Genomic DNA, 22685 nt, shown 5'->3' on the forward strand with positions numbered 1-22685 from the left:
CGAGCGACAACTACTGAGCCCATGTGCCACAACTACTGAAACCTGTGCACCCTAGAGCCCGTGCTCTGCAACAAGAGAAGCCACCGCAATGAGAAGCCTGCACACCGCAACCAAGAGTAGCCCCCGCTCACCACAACTAGAGAAAGCCTGCGCGCAGCAATGAAGACCCAACGCAGCCAAAAATAAATTAAAAAAAAACAAAACCCAAAGCCCAAGTATGCATCAGTAGGAGAATGGATAAAATGGTATTTTCAAACAGTGGACTGTTACTCAGCAATAAAAAAGGATGAGCTACTGATACGTGCGTGAATCTTATAAACCTAATTTGTGTACTGTTAAGTAAATTGTACCTCAAAATGTAAATAAAACTATAAACAGGCATGCTGATGAATTTACAGGGAGCTGTACTAATAGCTATAATTTACTTTGAAATGCATGTAAAAATTAAGATGATGAATTGAGGAATGAATAGATTAAGTATAATAAAAATGTTAATGTTAGACTTAGGTAATGGGTATGAGGTGTTCAGTGTAAAATTCTTTCAACTTTTCTGTATTTTTGAAAATTTTCATGTTAAATGTTGGGGGAAAAATCATATCTTTTGTGATGATATTTAGAGAAGGCAAATAAATTGAGGAGAAAATGAGCCTTAAAAAGCATATTTAGGGCTTCCCTGGTGGCGCAGTGGTTGAGAGTCCGCCCGCCGATGCAGGGGACACGGGTTTGTGCCCCGGTCTGGGAAGATCCCACATTCCGCGGAACGGCTGGGCCCGTGAGCCATGGCCGCTGAGCCTGCGCGTCCGGAGCCTGTGCTCCGCAATGGGAGAGGCCACAACAGTGAGAGGCCCGCGTACCACAAAAAAAAAAAAAAAAAGCATATTTAGCACTAGTGGCAATAATGTTTTTCTTAGAGTTGTTCAAATTGAAATGCCACCATTATCCTTCATTTTCTGTGTCCTTTTCATCTCCCCTTCACCTCTCTGCCCAGGTGCCATGGTATGCTCTTCAGATTTCAGGAAAGGAAGTAATATTCTCTATGTGAGATAATTAAGATATATAGTGTTAATGAAATATTCTGAAAAGTAGTTTCTTTCTTCCTTTCTTTCTCCTTTTCTTCCTTTCTTCCTTTCTCTGTCTCTCTCTCTCTCTGTCTCTGTCTCTTTTTTATCACGCAGAGATTTGGAAATTGTCTTCCATTGCAATGGTTTGTTTAAAAAGAAACAACAAAACAGAAAATTTAAGTTTAAAGTTCAGATTTGCTTAAGTGGATCATTGATAATTCATCAATTGAAAGCTATTGCTGATTTAGATTCCCATCTAGAATATGGATCTCATACAGAGAATGTGAAATAGTCTATAGTCCAGTCATTGGCACCAAAGAAGTTTAATTTACCACTTTTATCTCTAGGTATGTCACATAGTTCTGGGGTTAAGACCAGCTACTCCAGAAGAGGAAGGACAAATTATTAGGTAAGTTTGTAGTTTCAATCTGTATATTTTTCATTATATAGTTGAAATTTCTACACCTGAAATATATTGTTACTGAGTAACAGCATGTCCCATTTTAACGTTATCATTACAATAGCACTTTGTTTCTCCAAAATAGTTATATAATGAAATTTTTTGTTAAACTAACTTCCTAACCAAGGGATTGGGTTAAGATATTTAAAGTGTACAATGTGGTGACTTGATATATTGTATACATTATGAAAGGATTCCACCCATTGAGTTAATTAACAATCCATCACCATCAGCTCACACATTTATTTACCTTTTGGGGGTGGGGGGTGAGAACATTTAAGTTCTGCTGTCTTAGCAGGTTTCATTTATATAATACATTGTTATCAACTATATCACATTGGATTTGAAGACCTTATATATCTTATAATGGAAATTTGTACCTTTTTACCGACCTCTGTTTCTCCCAGCCCCTGGCAGCCACTTTCCTCTTCAGTTTCTGAATTTGACTTTTTTTTTTTTATATACCATGCAGTATTTGTCTTTCTCTGTCTGGCTTATTTCACCTAGCTTAATGCCCTCCAGCTTCATCCATGTTTTTGTAAATGACATGATTTCCTTCTCTTTTAAGGCTGAATAAAATTCCATTTTATATATATAAAAACACCACATTTTCTTTATCCATTCATCCGTTTTGGGACACTTAAGATTGTTTCCATACCTTGGCTAGTGTGAATAATACTGCAATGAACTTGGGAATAGAGCTGTCTCTTCAAGATAATGATTTCGTTTCCTTTGGATATATACCCGGGAGTGGGATTGCTGGATCATATGGTAGTTCCATTTTTAATTTCCTGAAAAACCTCCACACTGTTTTCCGTGATGGCTGTATCAGTTTACATTCCCACCAACAGTGTACAAGGGTTTCTTTTCTCTACATCCTTGCCAGCATTTGTTATCTCTTATCTTTTTTATAATAGCCATCCTAAAAGATGTGAGATGATATCTCATTGTGGTTTGGTTTGTATTTCCCTCATTTTTAGTGATGTTGAGCACCTTTTCATGTAGCCATTGGCCATTTGTATGTTTTCTTTAGAAAAATGTCTATTCAGGTCCGTTGCCCATTTTTTTTCTTTGCCCATTTTTTTAATTGGATTGTTTTGGTTTTTTGCTAGTGAATTATATGAGTTCTTTGTATATTTTGGATATTAACCCCTTATCAAATATGTGGTTTGCAAATATTTGCTCCCATTTTATAGGTTGCCTTTTCATTTTGTTGATGGTTGTACTATTGACACTCTATCACATATGCACATACCTATATACCTCTGATGGAATTTGTAAATTTTTTACAAAAATGAGAATATTCTGAAATATAGTTTTACTTTCTGCTTACATTTCCACTGCAGATAATATAAAATGACACTTTTATTTATCAATAAAATCCTCTTATAATTTAAATGATTGGCTAATAGGCCCTATTCATCCCCTAATTTTATCTCTATTTTTCTCTAACATAAGTATATTGGAACAATTTAGTAATAAAGTCTATAAGCCTTTGATTAGGGATTTACTTAGGCAGAATTACTTGAAGTCATATACCTGGGTTAATGAGCCTATATATTTTTATAGTTATAATTCAATTTTTAATAACTTAAGTATCTTTCATTGCTTTAGGATTACTATTATACTACATGTTTATATAGAAAGTTTTAGAAATATGACTGAATCTCTACTAAACTTTGCTTTTAGAATAAAGTCTCAACATATAGTTTGTCACTTGACTTTTTCCTAAAGTAGCGTGTATAACTACTTTTTTAGTAGTTTCTTTTGGCTTTGGACTAATGGATAAAAGAGATTTTACTGAAACAGAGTTGTTGGGAACACCAGAGAACAAGATTACATAGTCACATTTAAATAGGCAGTGCCAATTGAGATTTAGGTTAGTTGAAGTAGTAAATATATTTTGTTTTTAAAATGGATTTTTAAAAATGGTTCTTAAAGAAGGTTAGGCAAAATCCATTTTTTTAAAATGTTGTTTTCATAAAAACTGTAGTCTTGTGTAGTCCTTTTAATTTTCATACTCAGAAGACTTCTTATTTACAGTTTACAGATGTTGACAGTGTTGCTTGATTTTCTCTAATGTTTAACTCTCGTAAAATAAAAATTAAAAATACATTGAAGTGTACAAATGAGATAGTGTAAGGAAATACTAAAAGGCTTTTATGTAGCTGCAGTAGCTTTTTTTTCTGACAGCACTGCAATATAATTTCATATTATACTAATATCTTCTTAAGTCATTATGACTTAGCATAGATATTAAGAATGCTGTGTAAACTGTATATATATTTCTTGGCTTAATTATTTTGCAAATGTTCATAGCAACCCTATTTAAAAATATAATGTTGAGATAATCTTATATTTTTATAAAACTTTGTCCTTTGCAAAATACTTCCACTTGGGTTATTTCATCTAGTCCTCAGAATAACTGCATGAAATTAATTTCATCATCCCATTTTGTAAAAGAGAAAACTGAGATTCACAAAAGTTGAGGAACTTACCTAAAATTACATGGAGGTGGCAGAATCAAGTCTAGGACTTTTTTCATTAAAAACACAACTACTGCTTTCTGTATTTTTCAATAAATCTGAATTTTAAATCCTAGGTTCCAAACTTTTTATTTCATTTGGATTTCTGAGTTTTATTTTACCTCCATTTTTCACTTCAAAAATTCATTTTACTGTGATGGTTTTTGATGGATGAGTCAGGGAATCACGCTTCTAGTTGCTAGACGGGATGCTACCTGATTCATGAATCATTGAATAAACTGAACTAGATCTTCAAAAAAAAAATTTTTTTTTAATAAAAAGTAAAGGATGAGGAACTTCCTTGGTGGTCCAGTGGGTAGGACTCCACACTCCCAATGCAGGGGGCCCGGGTTCAATCCCTGATTGGGGAAATAGATCCTACACGCATGCCACAACTAAAGAGTTCGCATGCCACAACTAAGAGCCGCATGCCGCAGCTACGAAGTCTGCCTGCTACAACTAAAGATCCCACGTGCTGCAACTAAGACCCAGCACAGCTAAAATAAATAATAAATAAATATTTTTAAATAAATAAAGGATGAGTCAGGTTGTTAAGTAGGCAATGAAGTGAAAGAAATATTTGTCTCAAAAAAAAAAAGAAAGAAATATTTGTCGCTAACTTAAAGAATCAGTACTTTGTTTAAAAATCAGTATCATGGACTTCCCTGGTGGTGCAGTGGTTAAGAATCCGCTTGCCAATGCAGGGGACACAGGTTCGATCCCTGGTCTGGGAAGATCCCACATGCTGCAGAGCAACTAAGCCCGTGTGCCACAACTACTGAGCCTGTGCTCTAGAACCCGTGTGCCACAACTACTGAGCCTGCGTGCTTAGAGCCCCTGCTCTGCAACAAGAGAAACCACTGTAATGAGAAGCCTCCGTACCGCACTGCAACAAAGAGCAGCCCCCGCTCGCTGCAACCAGAGAAAGCCCACGCGCAGCAATGAAGACCCAAAGCAGTAAAAAAATTAATTAATTTAAAAATCAGTATCATGATTTCTGCAATGGCTGAGTGAAGATCTCAGCAAATTCTCTCCCCGAAAAGCAACTGGGCAAAATTGTCAGCCAACCATTTCAGGACTCTGAAAACTGAACAGAGTTATTCAACAAATTGAGAAGCATTTATTCAAGAAAAACTACTAAACCTTGGTCAGAATAATGGGATTCTGTAGTATTTCTACCTGAGACTGTTCCCATGCCCTCCCATCCAACAGATCTGCATGATAGTTTTACCAGGGTAGGCCAGAGAGGGCTGACTTGATTTGCAGTAGAGCAGGGCTGAGTGCCTGGCCAAGAGAATTGTAAAAAAAATGGGGGTGGGGGGTGGAATTAGAAGTTTGGGATTAACATATACACACTACTGTATATAAAATAGATAAACAACAAGGGCCTGCTGTATAGGGAACTATATTCGATATCTTGTAATAATCTATGTTGGAAAAGAATCTGAAAGGAATATATATATATATGTATCTGAATCACTTTGCTGTACATCTAAAACTAACACAACATTGTAAATTGACTATACTTCAATTAAAAAATGAAAGCAAATAAGAATATAAACAATCTTATAAAAATATTGTAAAAAACAGTAGAGATCACATGGTGGCAAACAATCAGGGAACATCGCTAGCTTGGGGTTGAGGTACTGGTTAAGGGAAGCAGCAGACTGACAGCCCAGTCAAAATTTTAACAAAGAGATCCAGAGAACAAGATAACCATAGTGAGTATTAATAAATTTCCCCATATTCTAAATGATTTGGAAGGCTGCTAGTATATACAAGACTACATGCAAGCTCAGAAGACACCAAAGCGAGCCTTAGATGTCTATTCATTCCTGGTTTAATGGGAATCCTTGCACATGCAGAAAGTAAAAGCCTTCCCTTGCACAGAGAAGGTTTGTAACCTTTCTGAACTTTGCATGTGTTTCTCAAATGGTGAACACAGATCCATCAGAGAAAAGGTGCAAGTGGCTCCAGATATTTAAGCACAGCCTCTCACCAGTCATTGGCTGGCAAGTAAGTTATGCTCTTCCCAAGAAATCCAGGCTTAAAAATAAATATAAGAAATAATAATAAAAACTGGGACTTCCCTGGTGGTCCAGTGGTTAAGTCTGCCTTCCAATGCGGGGGACGTAGGTTTGATCCCTGGTCGGGGAACTAAGATCCCACATGCCGTGGGGCAACTAAGCCCGCGTGCCACAACTACTGAGCACACGGGCCACAACTAGAGACCCCAGGCACCACAACTAGAGAGTCCATGCGTTCTGGAGCCCATGCGCCACAGCTAGAGAGAAGCCCACATGCCACAACACGGAGCAGGCTGTGTGCCACAGCGGAGGATCCCACATGCCTAAACGAAGATCCTGCATGCCACAACTAATACCCAATGCAGCCAAAAATAAAATAAATAAATAAATATTTAAAAATAATAATAAAGAAAACTGAGCAGCCTTATACTTGCAGAAGAGACAGACTCTACAGAATTAGTTCAGGAAGTCACAAGGAAGAACACACGGGGGGGTGGTCAGAATCCAGAGTTGCTGAAATATATTATCAAATATGTCTGGTTTTCGATAACAAAAAATTACAAGACATTCAACAGAATAGGAAAATATGACCCGTATACGGAGGGAAAACTAGTTGATAGAAACTGTCTCTGAGGTGGCCACTGATGTTAGACTTAGTACGCAGACTTCAAAGCAGTATTTGAATATAAGTGTTTTCAAAGAACTAAAGTAAGCTTTGTTTAAAGAATTAAAGTATCATGACAATGACTGCTCAAATACAAAATATCAGTAAAGAGACAGAAATTTTAAAAGAGAAGCCAATAGAAATTCCGGAGTTGAAAAGTACAGTAAGTGAAACAAAAATTCACAGCAGATTTGAACCGACAGAGAAATAACCAGCAAAATATAATATAAACCAATAGAGATTTTTCCAATATGAAGAACAGAAACAAAAGAATAAATAAAAATGAACAGCACTTCAGAGACATATGGAATGCCAGAAATAAGTATACCAACATAAACATAATGGAAGTTCCAGAAGGAAAGGAGAGAGAGAGAAAAGAGCAGAGAAAAATATTTGACAAATTAGTGGCTGAACCTTCCAAAATGTGTTGAAAATCAGTAATTCAAGAATTCCAGTGAACTGCAAGTAAGTGAAACATAAAGAGATTCATATCTAGACACATGGTCAAACTGTTCAAAGCTACAGGCAAAGAGAAGATCTTCAAAGCAGGAAGAGAAGAATGACTTCTTTTGTAGACAGCAACCCCAAGTCAACAGCTGACGTTCTTAAAAGATGGAGGTCAGTAGCCAGTGGGATGGCATTTAAAATGCTGAAAGGGGGCTTCCCTGGTGGCGCAGTGGTTGAGAGTCCGCCTGCAGATGCAGGGGACACGGGTTCACGCCCCGGTCTAGGAAGATCCCACATGCCGTGGAGCGGCTAGGCCCGTGAGCCATGGCCGCTGAGCCTGCGCGTTCGCAGCCTCTGCTCCGCAACAGGAGAGTCCACAACAGTGAGAGGCCCGCGTACCACAAAAAATAATAATAATAATAAATAAATTAAAATAAAATAAAATGCTGAAAGGGGAAAAACTGTCAATCCAGAATTCTTTATCCAGCAGAACTATCTTTCAGAAATGAAGGTAAATATAAATACTAAATTTGTTGCTAGTAAACATGTCCTAAGATAAATGCTAAAGAAACTTCTTCAGACTGAAAGGAAATGACACCAGACACTTGGTAATCTGACTCCACCCAAAGAAATATAGAGCACCAGTAAACATAATTACACAGTTAATAAAAGACAGTATAAATATATATTTTCTTTTTACTAATTTAAAATTAATGAGATAGTGATTTAAAAATTGTGTTTTTGTAACATAGAAAATGTGTGACAATAATAATACAAAAAGAGTAGGAGGGGCTTCCCTGGTGGCGCAGTGGTTGAGAGTCCGCCTGCCGATGCAGGGGACACGGGTTCGTGCCCTGGTCTGGGAAGATCCCACATGCCGCGGAACGGCTGGGCCCGTGAGCCATGGCCACTGAGCCTGCGCGTCCGGAGCCTGTGCTCCGCAACGGGAGAGGCCACAACAGTGAGAGGCCCGTGTACCGCAAAAAAAAAAAAAAAAAAAAAAAAGAGTAGGAGGCAGAGCTAGCTATATTTGAGTAAGGTTTCTATATTTCACTGCAATAATTTAGAGTTAATCTGAAGTAGAATATGTTAAGATCCATATTGTAACTCTAGAGTAGCCACTAAGAAAATAATCCCAAAATATGGTTTCTTAAAAAAAAGTAAAGTGATATACTAGAAAATATCTATTTAATGCAAAAAAGGAAGTAAAGGAGGAATAGAGGAACAAATAAAAATACTTGAGGGCTTCCCTGGTGGCACAGTGGTTGAGAGTCCCCGTGCCGATGCAGGGAACACGGGTTCGTGCCCCGGTCCGGGAAGATCCCACATGCTGCGGAGCGGCTAGGCCCGTGAGCCATGGCCGCTGAGCCTGCGCATCCGGAGCCTGTGCGCCGCAACGGGAGAGGCCACAACAGTGAGAAGCCCGCGTACCGCAAAAAAAAAAAATTGAAATAAATAGAAAACAAATAACTAAATAGTAGGCATAAATCCAAACCAATAATTACCTTAAATAATAATGAATTAAACACTCTAATCAAAAGCTAAAGATAGACTGAATCTTTTTAAATCCAACTACAGACAGTCCCTGAGTTATGATTTTTTGACTTTATCATGCTTCAAAAGCAATAACATGTTTAGTAGAAACCATATTTTGAATTTTGATCTTTTTCTGAGCTACTGATATGTGGTACGATACTCTCTTGTAATGCTGGGCAACAGCAGTGAGCTGCAGCTTCCAGTCTGCCACTTAATCACAAGGGTAAGCAACCAGTACACTTACAACCATTCTATACTAATACAACCATTGTGTTTTTCACTTCCAGTATAATATTCAATAAATTGCATGAGATATTCAACACTGAATTATAAAATGGGTTTTGTGTTAGATGATTTTGCTCAACTGTAAGCTAATATAAGTGTTCTGAGCACGTTTAAGGTAGCCTAAGCTAATCAATCTATGATGTTCAGCAGATTATGTGTATTAAATACATTTTCAACTTATGATGAGTTTATCGTGCCATAACCCCATCATAAATTGTGGATGATCTGTACTTGAGATTTAAAGACACAAATAGATTGAAAATAAAGGGATGAAAAAGATACAACCATGCAGATAGTAATCATAAGAGAGCTGGAGCGGCTATACTGATATTAGAATTAAAATGACTTTTATGCAAAAAACGTTACTACAGACAGACATTTTATAATGATAAAAGTTTCAATTCACCAGGAAGATATAACAGTTGTAAATATATATGCACCCAGTAACAGAACAGTCTACCCAGCAAACAGCAGAATACATATTCAAGTGCACATGGAATACAGTCTAGGACAGACTGTATTCTAGGCCATGGGTTTTCATACTCTGGCCCTTTGGCTAAGTTGGGAATGCTACCTGATTTTTATACAGCCTGCAAGCTAAAAATGTTACTTTACATTTTTAAATGTTTGAAAACCATCAAATGGGGATTAATAATTTGGGACACTTTACAATTAAATGAAACTCTAATCTCAGGGTACACAAAGTTTTATTGGAACACAACTATGCACATTCAAAGAAACCTTTGGGGAATGGAAATTTGTTAACCTGATAAAGATTTCTGGAAAAACCTACAACTGATATATCTAATGGTTGGAACACTGAAGACTTTTCCCATAAGATCAGGACAAAGGCAAGGATGCTTGCTCTCACCACATCTATCAACTTTGTATTAGAGGTTCTAGCCAGTGAAATCAGGTAAGATTAAATAAATAAATTTTTTAAAGTCATCCAGATTATAAAGGAAGAAGTAAAACCATTTCTATTTGCAGACATAGATTCTAACTCTTAAAGAATCCACAGAAAATCTATTAGAATTAATAATTAGTTCAACAAGGTTGTAGGATACAAAATCAATATAAAAATCAATTGAGTTGCTATTTACTAACACTGAATAATTTGAAAGTAAAGTTAAAATTAAGACTCTAGTTCCTTTCTCAGTAGAATCAAAATAAATAAAATCCTAGGAAACAAATTTAATGAAAGAAGTGTGAGCCTTGTGCGCTGAAAACTACAAAGCCAGGCTCAGAGAAATTAAAATCTTTGTAAATGAAGAGACTTTCCATGTTCATGTGTTTGAAAACTCAGTACTGTCAAGAAAATTCTCCCAAAATGATTTATAGATTCAACATGATACCAATCAAAATCCTAGCTTTTTTGTAGAAACTGACAAGATATTCCTGATTTTCATATAGAAACACAAAGAACTCAGATTAGCCTAAACAACTTCAAAAAAGAACAGAATTGGAGAACTTCCTGAATTCAAACTTACTATAAGGCTGCATTAATCAAGGTAGTGTGGTACTGGCACATGGACAGACACACAGGCCAATCAAACTGAACTGACAGTTTAGAAATAAACCTTTATATATTTGGTCAATTAATTTCCTACAAATTTGCCAACAGAATGTAATGGAGAAAGGGTTGTCTTTTCAACAGATTGTGTGGGAATAGTTGGATATCCACCTTGAAAAGATTTAGATCCTTACCTATACCATACAAAAACAATGTAGTCCAAATGGATCCCATAGACCTAAACATAAAAACTAAAACTATAACACTTCTGGAGAAAAACAATAGAAAGTCTTTGTGATTGGTGTTGCCAAGGATTTCTTAGATATAACACCAAAAGCACAATCCATAAATGAATTTGTTTTGATAAATTGGACATAGTCAAAATTAAAAACTTTCAAGTTTCAAGAGACACCATTAACACAGAGACTGGGAGAAAATATTTGCATATCATTTATTCAGTAAAGGACTTGTTTCCAGGTTATATAAGTGAGTGTTACAACATTTTAAAATCCAAGTAAAATATGCAAAAGACTTGAATAGGCATTTCACTAAATATATATGAATGAATGGCTAGTACACCCATGCATTTTCAGGGAAGGCAAATTAAAAGCACAATGATAGCAGTGACTCAGTGAAACTGGTGTAGTTCCAAGAGCCTGTCTCTCCACAGAAACAGTGAAAAATAAAGGAAAAACTGTCAAAACAAACTTTGTTAGAACTCTCAAAAAGAGTTGAAGGTTTATAGCAACTAAGCAAATGCTGGATTTTAAAAAGAGGCCAACTGAAAAAGCAATAGGAAAACTCTGGCAATTATATTTGCCCTTATCTGGTTCATTGTCAGTCTTGAAGATGGCAACCCATGTTCCTGGTTTAGGCACCTGTGCTTGGTTTCACATGGAACAGAGCACACCATGTTCACAAAGATTTGTGTTTGTTTGTTCTAACCTGTCTGGGTTTATTTGAAGAACTGACACAAGGAGTTCATCTCTGGTATGCCTAACTGAGAACTTAACCAGGCTGGAAAAGCAGTGGGCATTCCTCAAAAATATTGTAAAGCAAATGAACAAACCGTAACCACCTGGGGCAAAAGATTATAGTTGAGCTGTACAACAGAGTGCCAAAAGTCTAGGAGGAGAAGCTGGAGAGAGTTTCCTTGGAAAATTAGAGCATTTGAAAGCACACTTATGTATACTAGCAAATTTAGAAAGCTTTGCACATACTTGTGGCAAGATGCATGCTCAGAATAGACCTGAGAATACCCCTATGTTTTCACCTCTGGCTAATCTCTAGACTGAGGGCATGTATAAAATGAAGGCTAAGGCAGCTGTAAAGAGCCTGGATAAGCATTGAAGAATTCCCCAGCACAGAGCTATTCTGTAAAGACAGGAGTGGTTTTTGTTTCCTCCTCATCTTCTTCCTCTCCCCACCCTGCCCTCCTCCATCCCCTCCTCCCTATTCTTCCTCTCCTCCTCCCTCTTTTTTTTGCCCCTACTATTCCTTTTCTCTCCTTCTCCCCTCTCTCCTGCCATTCAAGGAAATCTCTGTCAAAACACTAGCTGAACACAAGTGAAGTGAAGAGAGACTTCAGAGACAACATATAACAGACTTTACAAAAAATAGTTTAGGAATGTCACTGAACAAACAGTATAGCAAGCAACAAAAACCAGAGGGGGTGGGGGGAGGATCAGATTTCCAGAGTTGCCACATTATAATATTCAAAACGTCTAGTTTTCAACAAAAATTATGAACCATGCAGCAAAACAAGAAAGTCCATTGCACATTCATAAAAGAAATTAACAGAAACTGTCTCTAAGGGAGCACAGACATTGGACTTTGTAGACAAAGATTTTAATCAACTATCTTAAATATGTTCAGAAAGCTGCTGGAAACCATGAACAAAGAGGTTAAAATAACGAGGAGAATGATGTATGGACAAACAGATAATATCAGTAAAGAGAAAGTATAAAAAGGAACCAAGCACAAATTCTGGAGCTGAAAAGCACAATAAGCAAAATGAAAAATTCAGTAGAGAGGTTCACCACCAGATTTGAATAGATAGAAGAAAGAATCAGCAAATTTAAAGGTAGTTCAATTGAACTATCCCAGACTGCGGGGTAGAAAGGAAAAAGAATGAAGGAAGATGAACAGAGCCTAGGAGACCTGTGAAATAGCAGCAAGCATTCACGTGATGGGAATCCCAGAAGGAGAGGAGAGAGAGGAAGTGACAGAATACTTGAAGAAAAAACTTACCAAATTTGATAAAAGACAAGAACCTAAACATTCAAAAAGCTCATTGAACTGCAGGGTTAAACTCTAAGAGATCCACATCAAGACACATTATCATCAAGTTGTCAGAAGCCAGGGACAGAATTTTGAAAGCAGCAAGAGAGAAGCTACTTACCACATACAATGGATCCTCAATAAGATTTAAAGTGCTGAAAGAAAAAACCAAAAAGAATTCTATATCCTGCAAAAATATTTCTCCAAGAATGATTTCGATTTTGAAATTAATTCTTATACATGACCCCCAAAGCATAAGCAACCAAAGAAAAAAAATGGATAAATTTGGCTTCATCACAATTAAAAAACTGTTCATCAAAGGGCATTGTCAAGAAAGTGAAAAGAAAGCCTACAGAATGAGACATAATATTTGTAAATCATAGATCTGACAAGGGTCAAGTAAGTAGAATATATAAAGAACTCCTACAGCTCACCAACCAAAAGATAACTCAATTTTAAAATGGGCAAGGGACTTGAATACACATTTCTTCAGAGATGATATACAAGTGGTTATCCAGCAGTTGAAAAGATGCTCAAAAACATTAGTCATTAAGGAAATTTTGCAGTTCAAAACCACATGAAATTCCACTTTGCACCTACTAGGATATTTTTAATTTTTAAAATGGAAAATAAAATTTTTGATGGTGTGGAGAACTTGGGATCCTCATTGCATCACTGGTAGAATTGTAAAATGGTATAGCTGCTTTAGAAGACAAGTTGGTACTTCTTCAACTTGGAATTACCACATAATCGAGCAATTCCACTTCTAGGTATATACCTAAAACAATTGAAAATACACACTCAAATACTTGTAGCCAAATGTTTATATCAGCACAATAGCCATAAGGTGGAAACAGCCCAATTATCAACCAGTAGATGAATGAATAAACAAATGTATATCTATGCCATGAAATGTTAGCCATAAAAAGGAATGATGTACTGATACATGCTACATCATGGATGAACCTCACAAATGAAGAAGCCAGACACAATAGGTCACATATATGATTCCATTTATATCCGTGGTCCCCAACCTTTTCGGCACCAGGGGCCGGTTTCGTGGAAGACAGTTTTTGCACAGACTCGGGGGGTGGGGTGGGGGGAGAATGGTTCAGGCAGTAATGTGAGTGATGGTTCAGACGGTAATGCGAATGATGGGGAGTGGCAGATGAAGCGTTGCTCGCTTACCCGCCACTCACCTCCTGCTGTGTGGCCGGTTCCTAACAGGCCATGGACCAATACTGGTCCACGGCCTGGGGGTTGGGGCCCCCTGATTTATATGAAATATATGAAATATCCAGAATAGGTAAATCTATTGGTACAGAAAGCAGATTGGTGATTGTCAAGGGCTGGGGGAAGGGGGTAATAGAAAATAACTGCTTAGTTGGGATGTATGAAAATGTTTTGGAGAAGTTCACATAGCATAAAATTAACAATTGTAGCACTGTTGATGGGAATGTAAATTGATACAGCCACTATGGAGAACAGTATGGAGGTTCCTTAAAAAACTAAAAATAGAACTACCATATGACCTAGCAATCCCATTACTGGGCATATACCTTAAGAAAACCATAATTCAAAAAGAGTCATGGGGCTTCCCTGGTGGCGCAGTGGTTGAGAGTCCGCCTGCCGATGCAAGGGACACAGGTTCGTGCCCCGGTCTGAGAAGATACCACATGCCGCGGAGCGGCTGGGCCCGTGAGCCATGGCCGCTGAGCCTGCGTGTCCAGAGCCTGTGCTCTGCAACAGGAGAGGCCACAACAGTGAGAGGCCCGCGTACCGCAAAAAAAAAAAAAAAAAAAGTCATGTACCACAATGTTCATTGCAGCACTATTTACAATAGCCAGGACATGGAAGCAACCTAAGTGTCCATTGACAGATGAATGGATAAAGAAGATGTGGCACACATATATAATGGAATATTACTCAGCCATAAAAAGAAATGAAATTGAGTTATTTGTAGTGAGGTGGATGGACCTAGAGACTGTCATACAGAGTGAAGTGAGTCAGAAAGAGAAAAACAAATACTGTATGCTAACACATATATATGGATCTAAACAAAAAAAAATGGTTCTGAAGAACCTAGGGGCAGGACAGGAATAAAGACGCAAATGTAGAGAATGGACTTGAGGACATGGGGAGAGGGAAGGGTAAGCTGTGACGAAGTGAGAGAGTGGCATGGACATATGTACACTACCAAATGTAAAATAGATAGCTAGTGGGAAGCAGCCAAATGTCACAGAGAGATCAGCTCGGTGCTTTGTGTCCACCTAGAGGGGTGGGATAGGGAGGGTAGGAGGGAGACGCAAGAGGGAGGAGAAATGGGGATAAATGTATATGTACAGCTGATTCACTTTGTTACACAGTACAAACTAACACACCATGGTAAAGCAATTATACTCCAATAAAGATGTTAAAAAAAAACAAAACGATTGTTAAGTATACAATTCAGTGGCATTTAGTACATTTAAAATGTGCAACAAACAACCATCTTATGTTATATGAATTTCTCCTCAATAAGAATAGTGTTTTAAAACTCACAGTGTGGGGACTTCCCTGGTGGTCCAGTGGTAAAGAATCAGCCTTACAATGCAGAGGACATGAGTTCGATCCCTGTTCAGGGAACGAAGATCCCACATGCCATGGGGCAACTAAGCCCACATGCCACAACTACAGAGCCCACTCACCACAACTACAGAGCCCATGCACCTTGGAGCCTGCATGCATGCATGCAAGAGAAAACCCACAGGCCACAACTAGAGAGAAGCCCGAGCACCGCAACAAAGATCCCACGTGCCATAACTAAGACCTGATGCAGCCAAAAATAAATAAAGGAAACCATAAACAAGACGAAAAGACAACGCTCAGAATGGGAGAAAATATTTGCAAATGAAGCAATAAACAAAGGATTAATCTCCAAAATATACAAACAGCTCATGGAGCTCAATATCCAAAAAACAAACAACCCTATTAAAAAATGGGCAGAAGACCTAAATAGACATTTCACCAAAGAAGACATACAGATGAAGAGGCACATGAAAAGATTCTCAACATCACTATTAGAGAAATGCAAATCAAAACTACAGTGAGGTATCACTTCACACTGGTCAGAATGGCCATCATCAAAACAATAAATGCTGGAGAGGGTGTGGAAAAAAGGGACCCCTTTTGCACTGTTGGTGGGAATGTAAATTGATTCAGCCACTATGGAGAACAGTATGGAGGTCCCTTAAAAAACTAAAAATAGAGCTACCATATGACCCAGCAATCCCACTACTGGGCATATACCCTGAGAAAGCCATAATTCAAAAGGACACACGTACCCCAATGTTCATTGTAGCACTGTTTACAATAGCCAGGACATGGAAACAACCAATGACAGATGAATGGATAAAGAATATGTGGTACATATATGCAATGGAATATTACTCAGCCAGAAAAACGGATGAAATTGAGTCATTTGTAGAGATGTGGCTGGACCTATAGGCTGTCATACAGAGTGAAGTAAGCCAGAAAGAGAAAAACAAATGTCGTATATTCACGTATATATGTGGAATCTAGAAAAATGGTAGATGAACCTATTTGCAGGGCAGGAATAGAGACATAGACATAGAGAATGGACTTGTGGACACAGCAGGGGAAGGGGAGGGTGGGACCAACTGGGAGATGAAGTTTGACATAAATACACTACCATGTGTAAAATAGATAGCTAGTGGGAACCTGCTGTATAGCACAGGGAGCTCAGCTCTGTGCTCTGTGATGACCTAGATGGGTGGGATGGGAGCATGGGAGGGAGGTCCAAGAGGGAGGGGATATAGATATACATATAGCTGATTCACTTCATTGTACAGCAGAAACTAACACATTGTAAAGCAATTATACTACAATAAAAATAAATAAATAAATAATAAATTAATCTTAAAAATAAAATCACAGTGTGACACCACTTCACACCCATTAGGACATTTGTGATAGAAAAGACAGACAATAACAAGTGTTGGTGAGAATGTGGAGCAACTAGAACCCTCATACAATAACTGATGGGGATGTTAAATGGTGCAGCCACTTTGGAAAACAGCTGGCCAGTTTCAAATTATCAGGTGTTAGATAAATAAAATATGGTATATATATGTATATATATAATAATATACCTATGGAATATTATTCAGTAATAAAAAAGCACAAACTAGTGATATGTACTCCAACATAGATGAACCTCAGAAACATGCTAAGTAAAAGAGGCCAGAAATAAAAGACAATGTGATAACATTCTGTTTATTTAAGTTCCTTGCCCATTTAAAAATTGCAAAATGTTCATAAAAGGAAATTTATAAGAGATAGAAAATAGACTAGTGGTGTCTTGTGGCTGAGGGCAGTAATTTGACTAAAAAATGACTAAAAGTAGGCATAAAGTATCTTTTGGGGGTATCTGAAATGCTCTAAAATTGGATTGTGGTGATGTTTGCACATGACTGTAAGTTTACCAAAATCATTGAGTTCTTTACTTAATTCAGGTAACTAGTATGTTACTAAACTATTCCTCATTTAAGCTGTTTTTGAAACATCAGTTGGAGGCTTAATAGTGGTGTTATGACTCCAGAAATTGGCTTATCAGTGTTTCACTAATTTAAAATGTGGCCATCTCCCGAGTATATCTGTTTCATGTTTTTCCTTTGAAAAATTTCTAATGATAATTTGTAGGTGCATGGTCATATGTTTTATACACCATTTGTTGTACTGAATTTCTTTTGTATGTACAGAGGATGGTTAGAACGAGAGAGCAGGTATGGTCTGCAACCCGGACACAATTGGTTTATCATCTCCATGCAGTGGTGGCAGCAGTGGAAAGAATATGTCAAATATGTGAGTAAGATTCCTGTTTATCTACATTTTTCATAGGATTATTAACTCCATCAGACTTTGTGTGACTAGTGGCCAGTAATAAAATGCTCCAACCTAGATAAAGATTTGAAGGGGAAAGAAATGAATACCTATATGATGCTACCAACTTACTTTTCTAACAAGCAAGTTCCAGAGCAAGTAATAGATTCATTAAGGAATTAGTTACTATACTCAGCATTTAGAGCACATTATGAAAACAAAAGTAGGAGACTATAATCCTCACTTGGGCGTGGTTGCATAGCAAAATCACGTAGAAAGCTTAAAAAAAAAAAAAAAGAAATGCCTATGCTCCACTCCAGACCAAATAAATCAGAAAGCATAATTGAAGAAAAAGTTTGAATTAATTTAAATAAGTCATTTTTGTTTACTGAAAATTTTCTTTTGAAATCTGATTTAAATGGAATACATTTTGTTGGTAGGGACTCAATATCAGAAAAGCTGTGAGAAGATCAATATTATCTTTAATAAATTGCTATGAAGTCTACAAACTGAAGTCTAAACATATTAATAATATAAACTAACTGCTCAGGCCTACTTCACAGGCCATAGGTCAGTGTGATTCTGTTGTTCCATTGTCCATATACAATTTTGACTTCTTTGGTGGATAGTTGAATTTTAAATATTGATGGCCCTAAATCCATACTTAATGTAGACTCCCAGTTTTTAATCATTTGTGTACTATGGTCACCATTTCTTTACCATATAGTTCCCATACTATTATTTTCTTAGTATGTTTATATAAATAACTTTATCATTTTTACATACATATATTTTATTTTAAAAGGAAACTTTATATCACTATCTTAAATAGAAAATCAGTGTCACATTCCAGAAATAGAGGATCAAAATAAAATCAATGAAAATAAAATATACTATTAAAGTCTAGCCAAGTAGTGTTGCCTTTTGAAGACTGATACTGAGACCTGTTCTCTGTCAAAAATAGAAATTGTCAAGTATTAGATTAGCAGATCAAGCATTAGATTAGCACATTAGTACCAAACTGAGACCCTGTCCTTGAAGTAATCAGAGGATTGAAAGAGAATGGAATAGGGAATAATTTTTTTCATTGTGAACTAGGGTTATTTAATACCCAAAATAATCTGGTACCTTTCCCATATTTTAAGAAAGTTAATAATTAATAGAAGATGCTAACAGTTGGATCTGTAATAAAGAATGTGAATCTGTGTGCTTCTGAACTATTTGAAGTTTTAACAATAAGGCTATTAAAAATTTTTTAGTCCAATAAAGTTAATTGGTATGTAGAAAGAAATCTAGGTTTCATTCGCATTCTTATTGCCACTCTTTTGATTAAAGGCACTGGAATTTCTTCAGAGCTGGCTTCTGAAGGATTTACAAATTGATAATATTCCCCTGCCTTACAGATCAAAGAGGGAAAAAAATCTAATAAAATATTGACACAATGTCTCCTTGTTTTGGCTAAAATTAGGGATGCTGTAATTTCATTAAAAGAATCTAAAGCATCCATTATGCTGTTGCTATGCTGTGACTTGGAGTTTGTCTTTTAAATTTGATGTTTTTCTTGGGTTTCAACTAGTTACTTTATAAGCTGTGCCTTCAAGACCCACAGCCATTGATCAGTTTCATCTACTAAAATTTATGTCATTATTTATTGAATGCCACTTAAGATCCTTTACCCGTGCTACTGCCTATCATTCTCAGATGCCTGTGGGATCTTGTTCTACTGGTTAGCCCCGTTAGTCTTTCTCTTTACCCTCTCACTTAAAAATATCCTGATCTTTTTTTTTTTAATTATGTAATTATTTATTTATTTATTTATGGCTGTGTTGGGTCTTCATTTCTGTGCGAGGGCTTTCTCTAGTTGCGGCAAGTGGGGGCCACTCTTCATCGCGGTGCGCGGGCCTCTCACTATCGCAGCCTCTCTTGTTGCGGAGCGCAGGCTCCAGACGTGCAGGCTCAGTAATTGTGGCTCTCGGGCCTAGTTGCTCCGTGGCATGTGGGATCTTCCCAGACCAGGGCTCGAACCCGTGTCCCCCGCATTGGCAGGCAGATTCTCAACCACTGCACCACCAGGGAAGCCCTATCCTGATCTTTTTAAAACACTCACAGATATACATTCTCATAGCACCTTCCCTCCAGCTTTTCCTCAATTCTTAGCTCTCTCTCTTTTTTTTTGTTTTTTTTCCACAAGTAAACTTAGTAGAGAATAGTTCTATGCTAGCGGCCTCTGCTTCTGGTACTTTGCATTTCCTGATTTTTCTCTTGTCATTCAGACTCAGTGTCCTTCCCAGATTCTTCTGCTACCTATCCTGTAAATACTGTACTCTCCTTATTCTACATACACCATTTTCTTGTCCTACCAGAAGTCTGTTGAGCTTCACATTTTTATATCTAGTCTCTTTCTCTGTCCTGAGCACTAGACACAATGTCCACATATCTCAAACCAAAATATCCCAAAATAAGGTTATTCCCAAAACGATTCCAGTCACCAATACACCTTATCTTATGAAGGTGTCAACTCCCATCCAGTCATCTAAGCCAGCACCTCATGTCCGACCTTGGAATTATCTGTGCCCCTCTTTCATACACAATTAGTTGTCAGGTTTTTTTTATCTCCTAAATCCATGCTCTTCTCTCTGTCTCCTTACTTATGGATCTAGCTTTTTATGGTTTAGTGCCTCATCATCTCTTGCGTGAATTATTATAGAAGTCTTCTAATTTGTGTCTCAATTTTCAGTTTCTGCCTCAAATCCTTTCTACACACTAGAGTTATTTTTAAAGCAAAAATTGGGTTATGCTATTCCCCTATTTAAAAGCCTCTCACAGAAAAATCCTATCAATATAATGTTAAGGGAAAGAAAAACTAGCAATATGCTGTATTTAAAATGTGATATCTAACAACAACCAGAATGATAGTTCACATTTACTAAATGCCAGGCATAAACCTCTGAGGTAGATATTAATACTAATATTATCCTAGTTTTTACCCATGAAGGAGCTGAGGCTTATAAGTTTACTTATTGTAAAAGGTCACAGAGCTGGGAAGTCAGTGCCCTGCCCTTAATTGTAACTGTATTCTCCACATTTATTTTTTACATATATGTATATGTTTTCAGTCACAAAAAATAAATGATGGCATCTGAGTACTTGTGATATTTATTTTCTTCATATTTTTCCATATTTTCTATAATAACAATGTAATCTTTAATAGTAAAAAGAATAAATATTATTTAATTTTTTAGTATCAATGAAAGCCTTCCATGATTTCCAACTTTCAACAGAATAAAGTCTAAATTATTTTATGTGGCACAGAGTCCCTTGCAGTCTGTTCCCATTCTGCCTTACCAATTTTATTTATATACACTATTCCCCTTTGAAGAAATTAAAATTTAGTTATGCATCAAAATGTTTTTAAGTGACTGTAGCCAACCACAGGAAGATTAGAAACAATAGACCATTTGCGGATTCATTTTTGAAGGCTGCATAATTGGCAGATTATTAAATTTTACCTCTTAATTTCTGACTTCATAATTTTTAGGATGCCAGCCCTGTTGCAATTGAGCCGTCATCTGTTCTGAATGGAGGAAAATATTTATTTGGAACAGCAGTACATCCTATAGAGCAGAGTGAAGATAGAATCGGAGGAGGCAGCCCCAGTTATGTGAACACCACAGAAGAGAAATTTTCAGACAACATTTCTACTGCATCTGAAGCCTCGGAAACTGCTGGCAGTGGTAAGCATAGTTTGTTTTCCAAGAGGTTTAGGCAGGGTCATTTCTTAAAGGGGCACACTTTGTCAGAGAGTGTGCTTGGTAGGATATGGGGCATCAGGTTTCCATTCACAGAAATAAGTTTCGAATGAAATGGTCAATTAATAGATTCTTGAATGTATTAGTAGCTTTACAAAGAGGGGCTCTTCTATACTCTACCTCATTAATCTCTCAATTTGAAAATATTTTCACAGTTTTCATTGATTAAGTCAATCTTTCCATATTGTTATTAAATCATTTTGTCAATAAATTTAAATTTGAGAAGACATAAGAAAATCTAAATTTTTATCTCCAGAACTCTCTCTAACCATAAGCATACATTCATTGGATTAAATGCACCCTCATATCAGATTCTACAGACATTTCAGGATGGAATTTGGGAGTTATTTTGTTAAAATATTTAGAAAGACTTCATAATGTTCCCCATAATCCCCTTCCATTGTTGATACGTACATAAAACTTAGTGGTTCTACACTTATGGGGAAGATGCTTTGGTGTATTTTGGCCCAAATGAATTTAGTTGATCCCTATTATTCTGCTGATACAGTAGCAGAACTCTCAACCTTATTCTATTGTTGTTTCATCTTTGAGATTTCTTTCTCCTTTTCTGTGGAGGGAGAAGGCAAATTGGACAGAGTTAGCATTTTCTCTACAAAACTCTTTGTAGAATCTACTGCTTCTTTTTCACCATCTGACATTACAGAGATCACTTAGCAGTCCTAGAAGTGCTCTCTCTGATCAGCTTTCACACTAAGATTGTTTCTTGACCCTCCCTAAGATCCTTTTTGATATATGCTCACTCTGTATAATCTGTGCTGTACACATGCTGAGCCATACCACAGATAGAAGTTTCAAAGTAAATGATGGCTAGAAGGTTTACCTGAGATTAACATGTGGTTGAGAGTTGAAATACCTTAAGATACCACTGGGGTTCACAACTCTAAGTTACCATCAGTCATTTTCCTGTGTGTATTTTTCTATTGTGACATTCATGCCTTCCTTTCAAATAGATTTATTAGGGAACAGTTTCTTCCCTCCCAGCACTCTCTGTTGGGGTTCTTGTTTTAGCTCCTTCCCTTTGGTTTAGAGACTTGTTATCACCATTATCTACCAAGAACCTTTGCAGGTGGAAGAGAAGAATTAAGGGAAGATATGTGAGAGCCCAGCTACTTGACTGTATTTCTTCCTTTCCTATCAGAGGAAAGGAAGAGGACATATAATTCTTGTGAATTATTA

At 37.0% G+C, this 22685-nt stretch overlaps 1 protein-coding gene across 3 annotated transcripts in view; it reads left to right on the top strand.

Annotated features, from left to right (window-relative positions):
* Nucleotides 1–22685, top strand: part of USP32 (ubiquitin specific peptidase 32) — a 205304-nt gene that overhangs the window by 140608 nt on the left and 42011 nt on the right. For all 3 annotated transcript variants that reach the window (XM_022552654.3, XM_022552655.2, XM_089900979.1), the window contains exons 11-13: nt 1409–1470; nt 17559–17661; nt 21218–21413. In XM_022552654.3, the coding sequence (XP_022408362.2) occupies nt 1409–1470; nt 17559–17661; nt 21218–21413 (361 nt within the window). The remainder of the gene's footprint in view (nt 1–1408; nt 1471–17558; nt 17662–21217; nt 21414–22685) is intronic.

This window comes from Delphinapterus leucas, chromosome 19, assembly GCF_059928025.1.
Source record: "Delphinapterus leucas isolate spDelLeu-1000000601 "Yukka" chromosome 19, BTC_Dleu_Yukka2, whole genome shotgun sequence".
In the NCBI taxonomy this organism is placed as follows: Eukaryota; Metazoa; Chordata; class Mammalia; order Artiodactyla; family Monodontidae; genus Delphinapterus; species Delphinapterus leucas.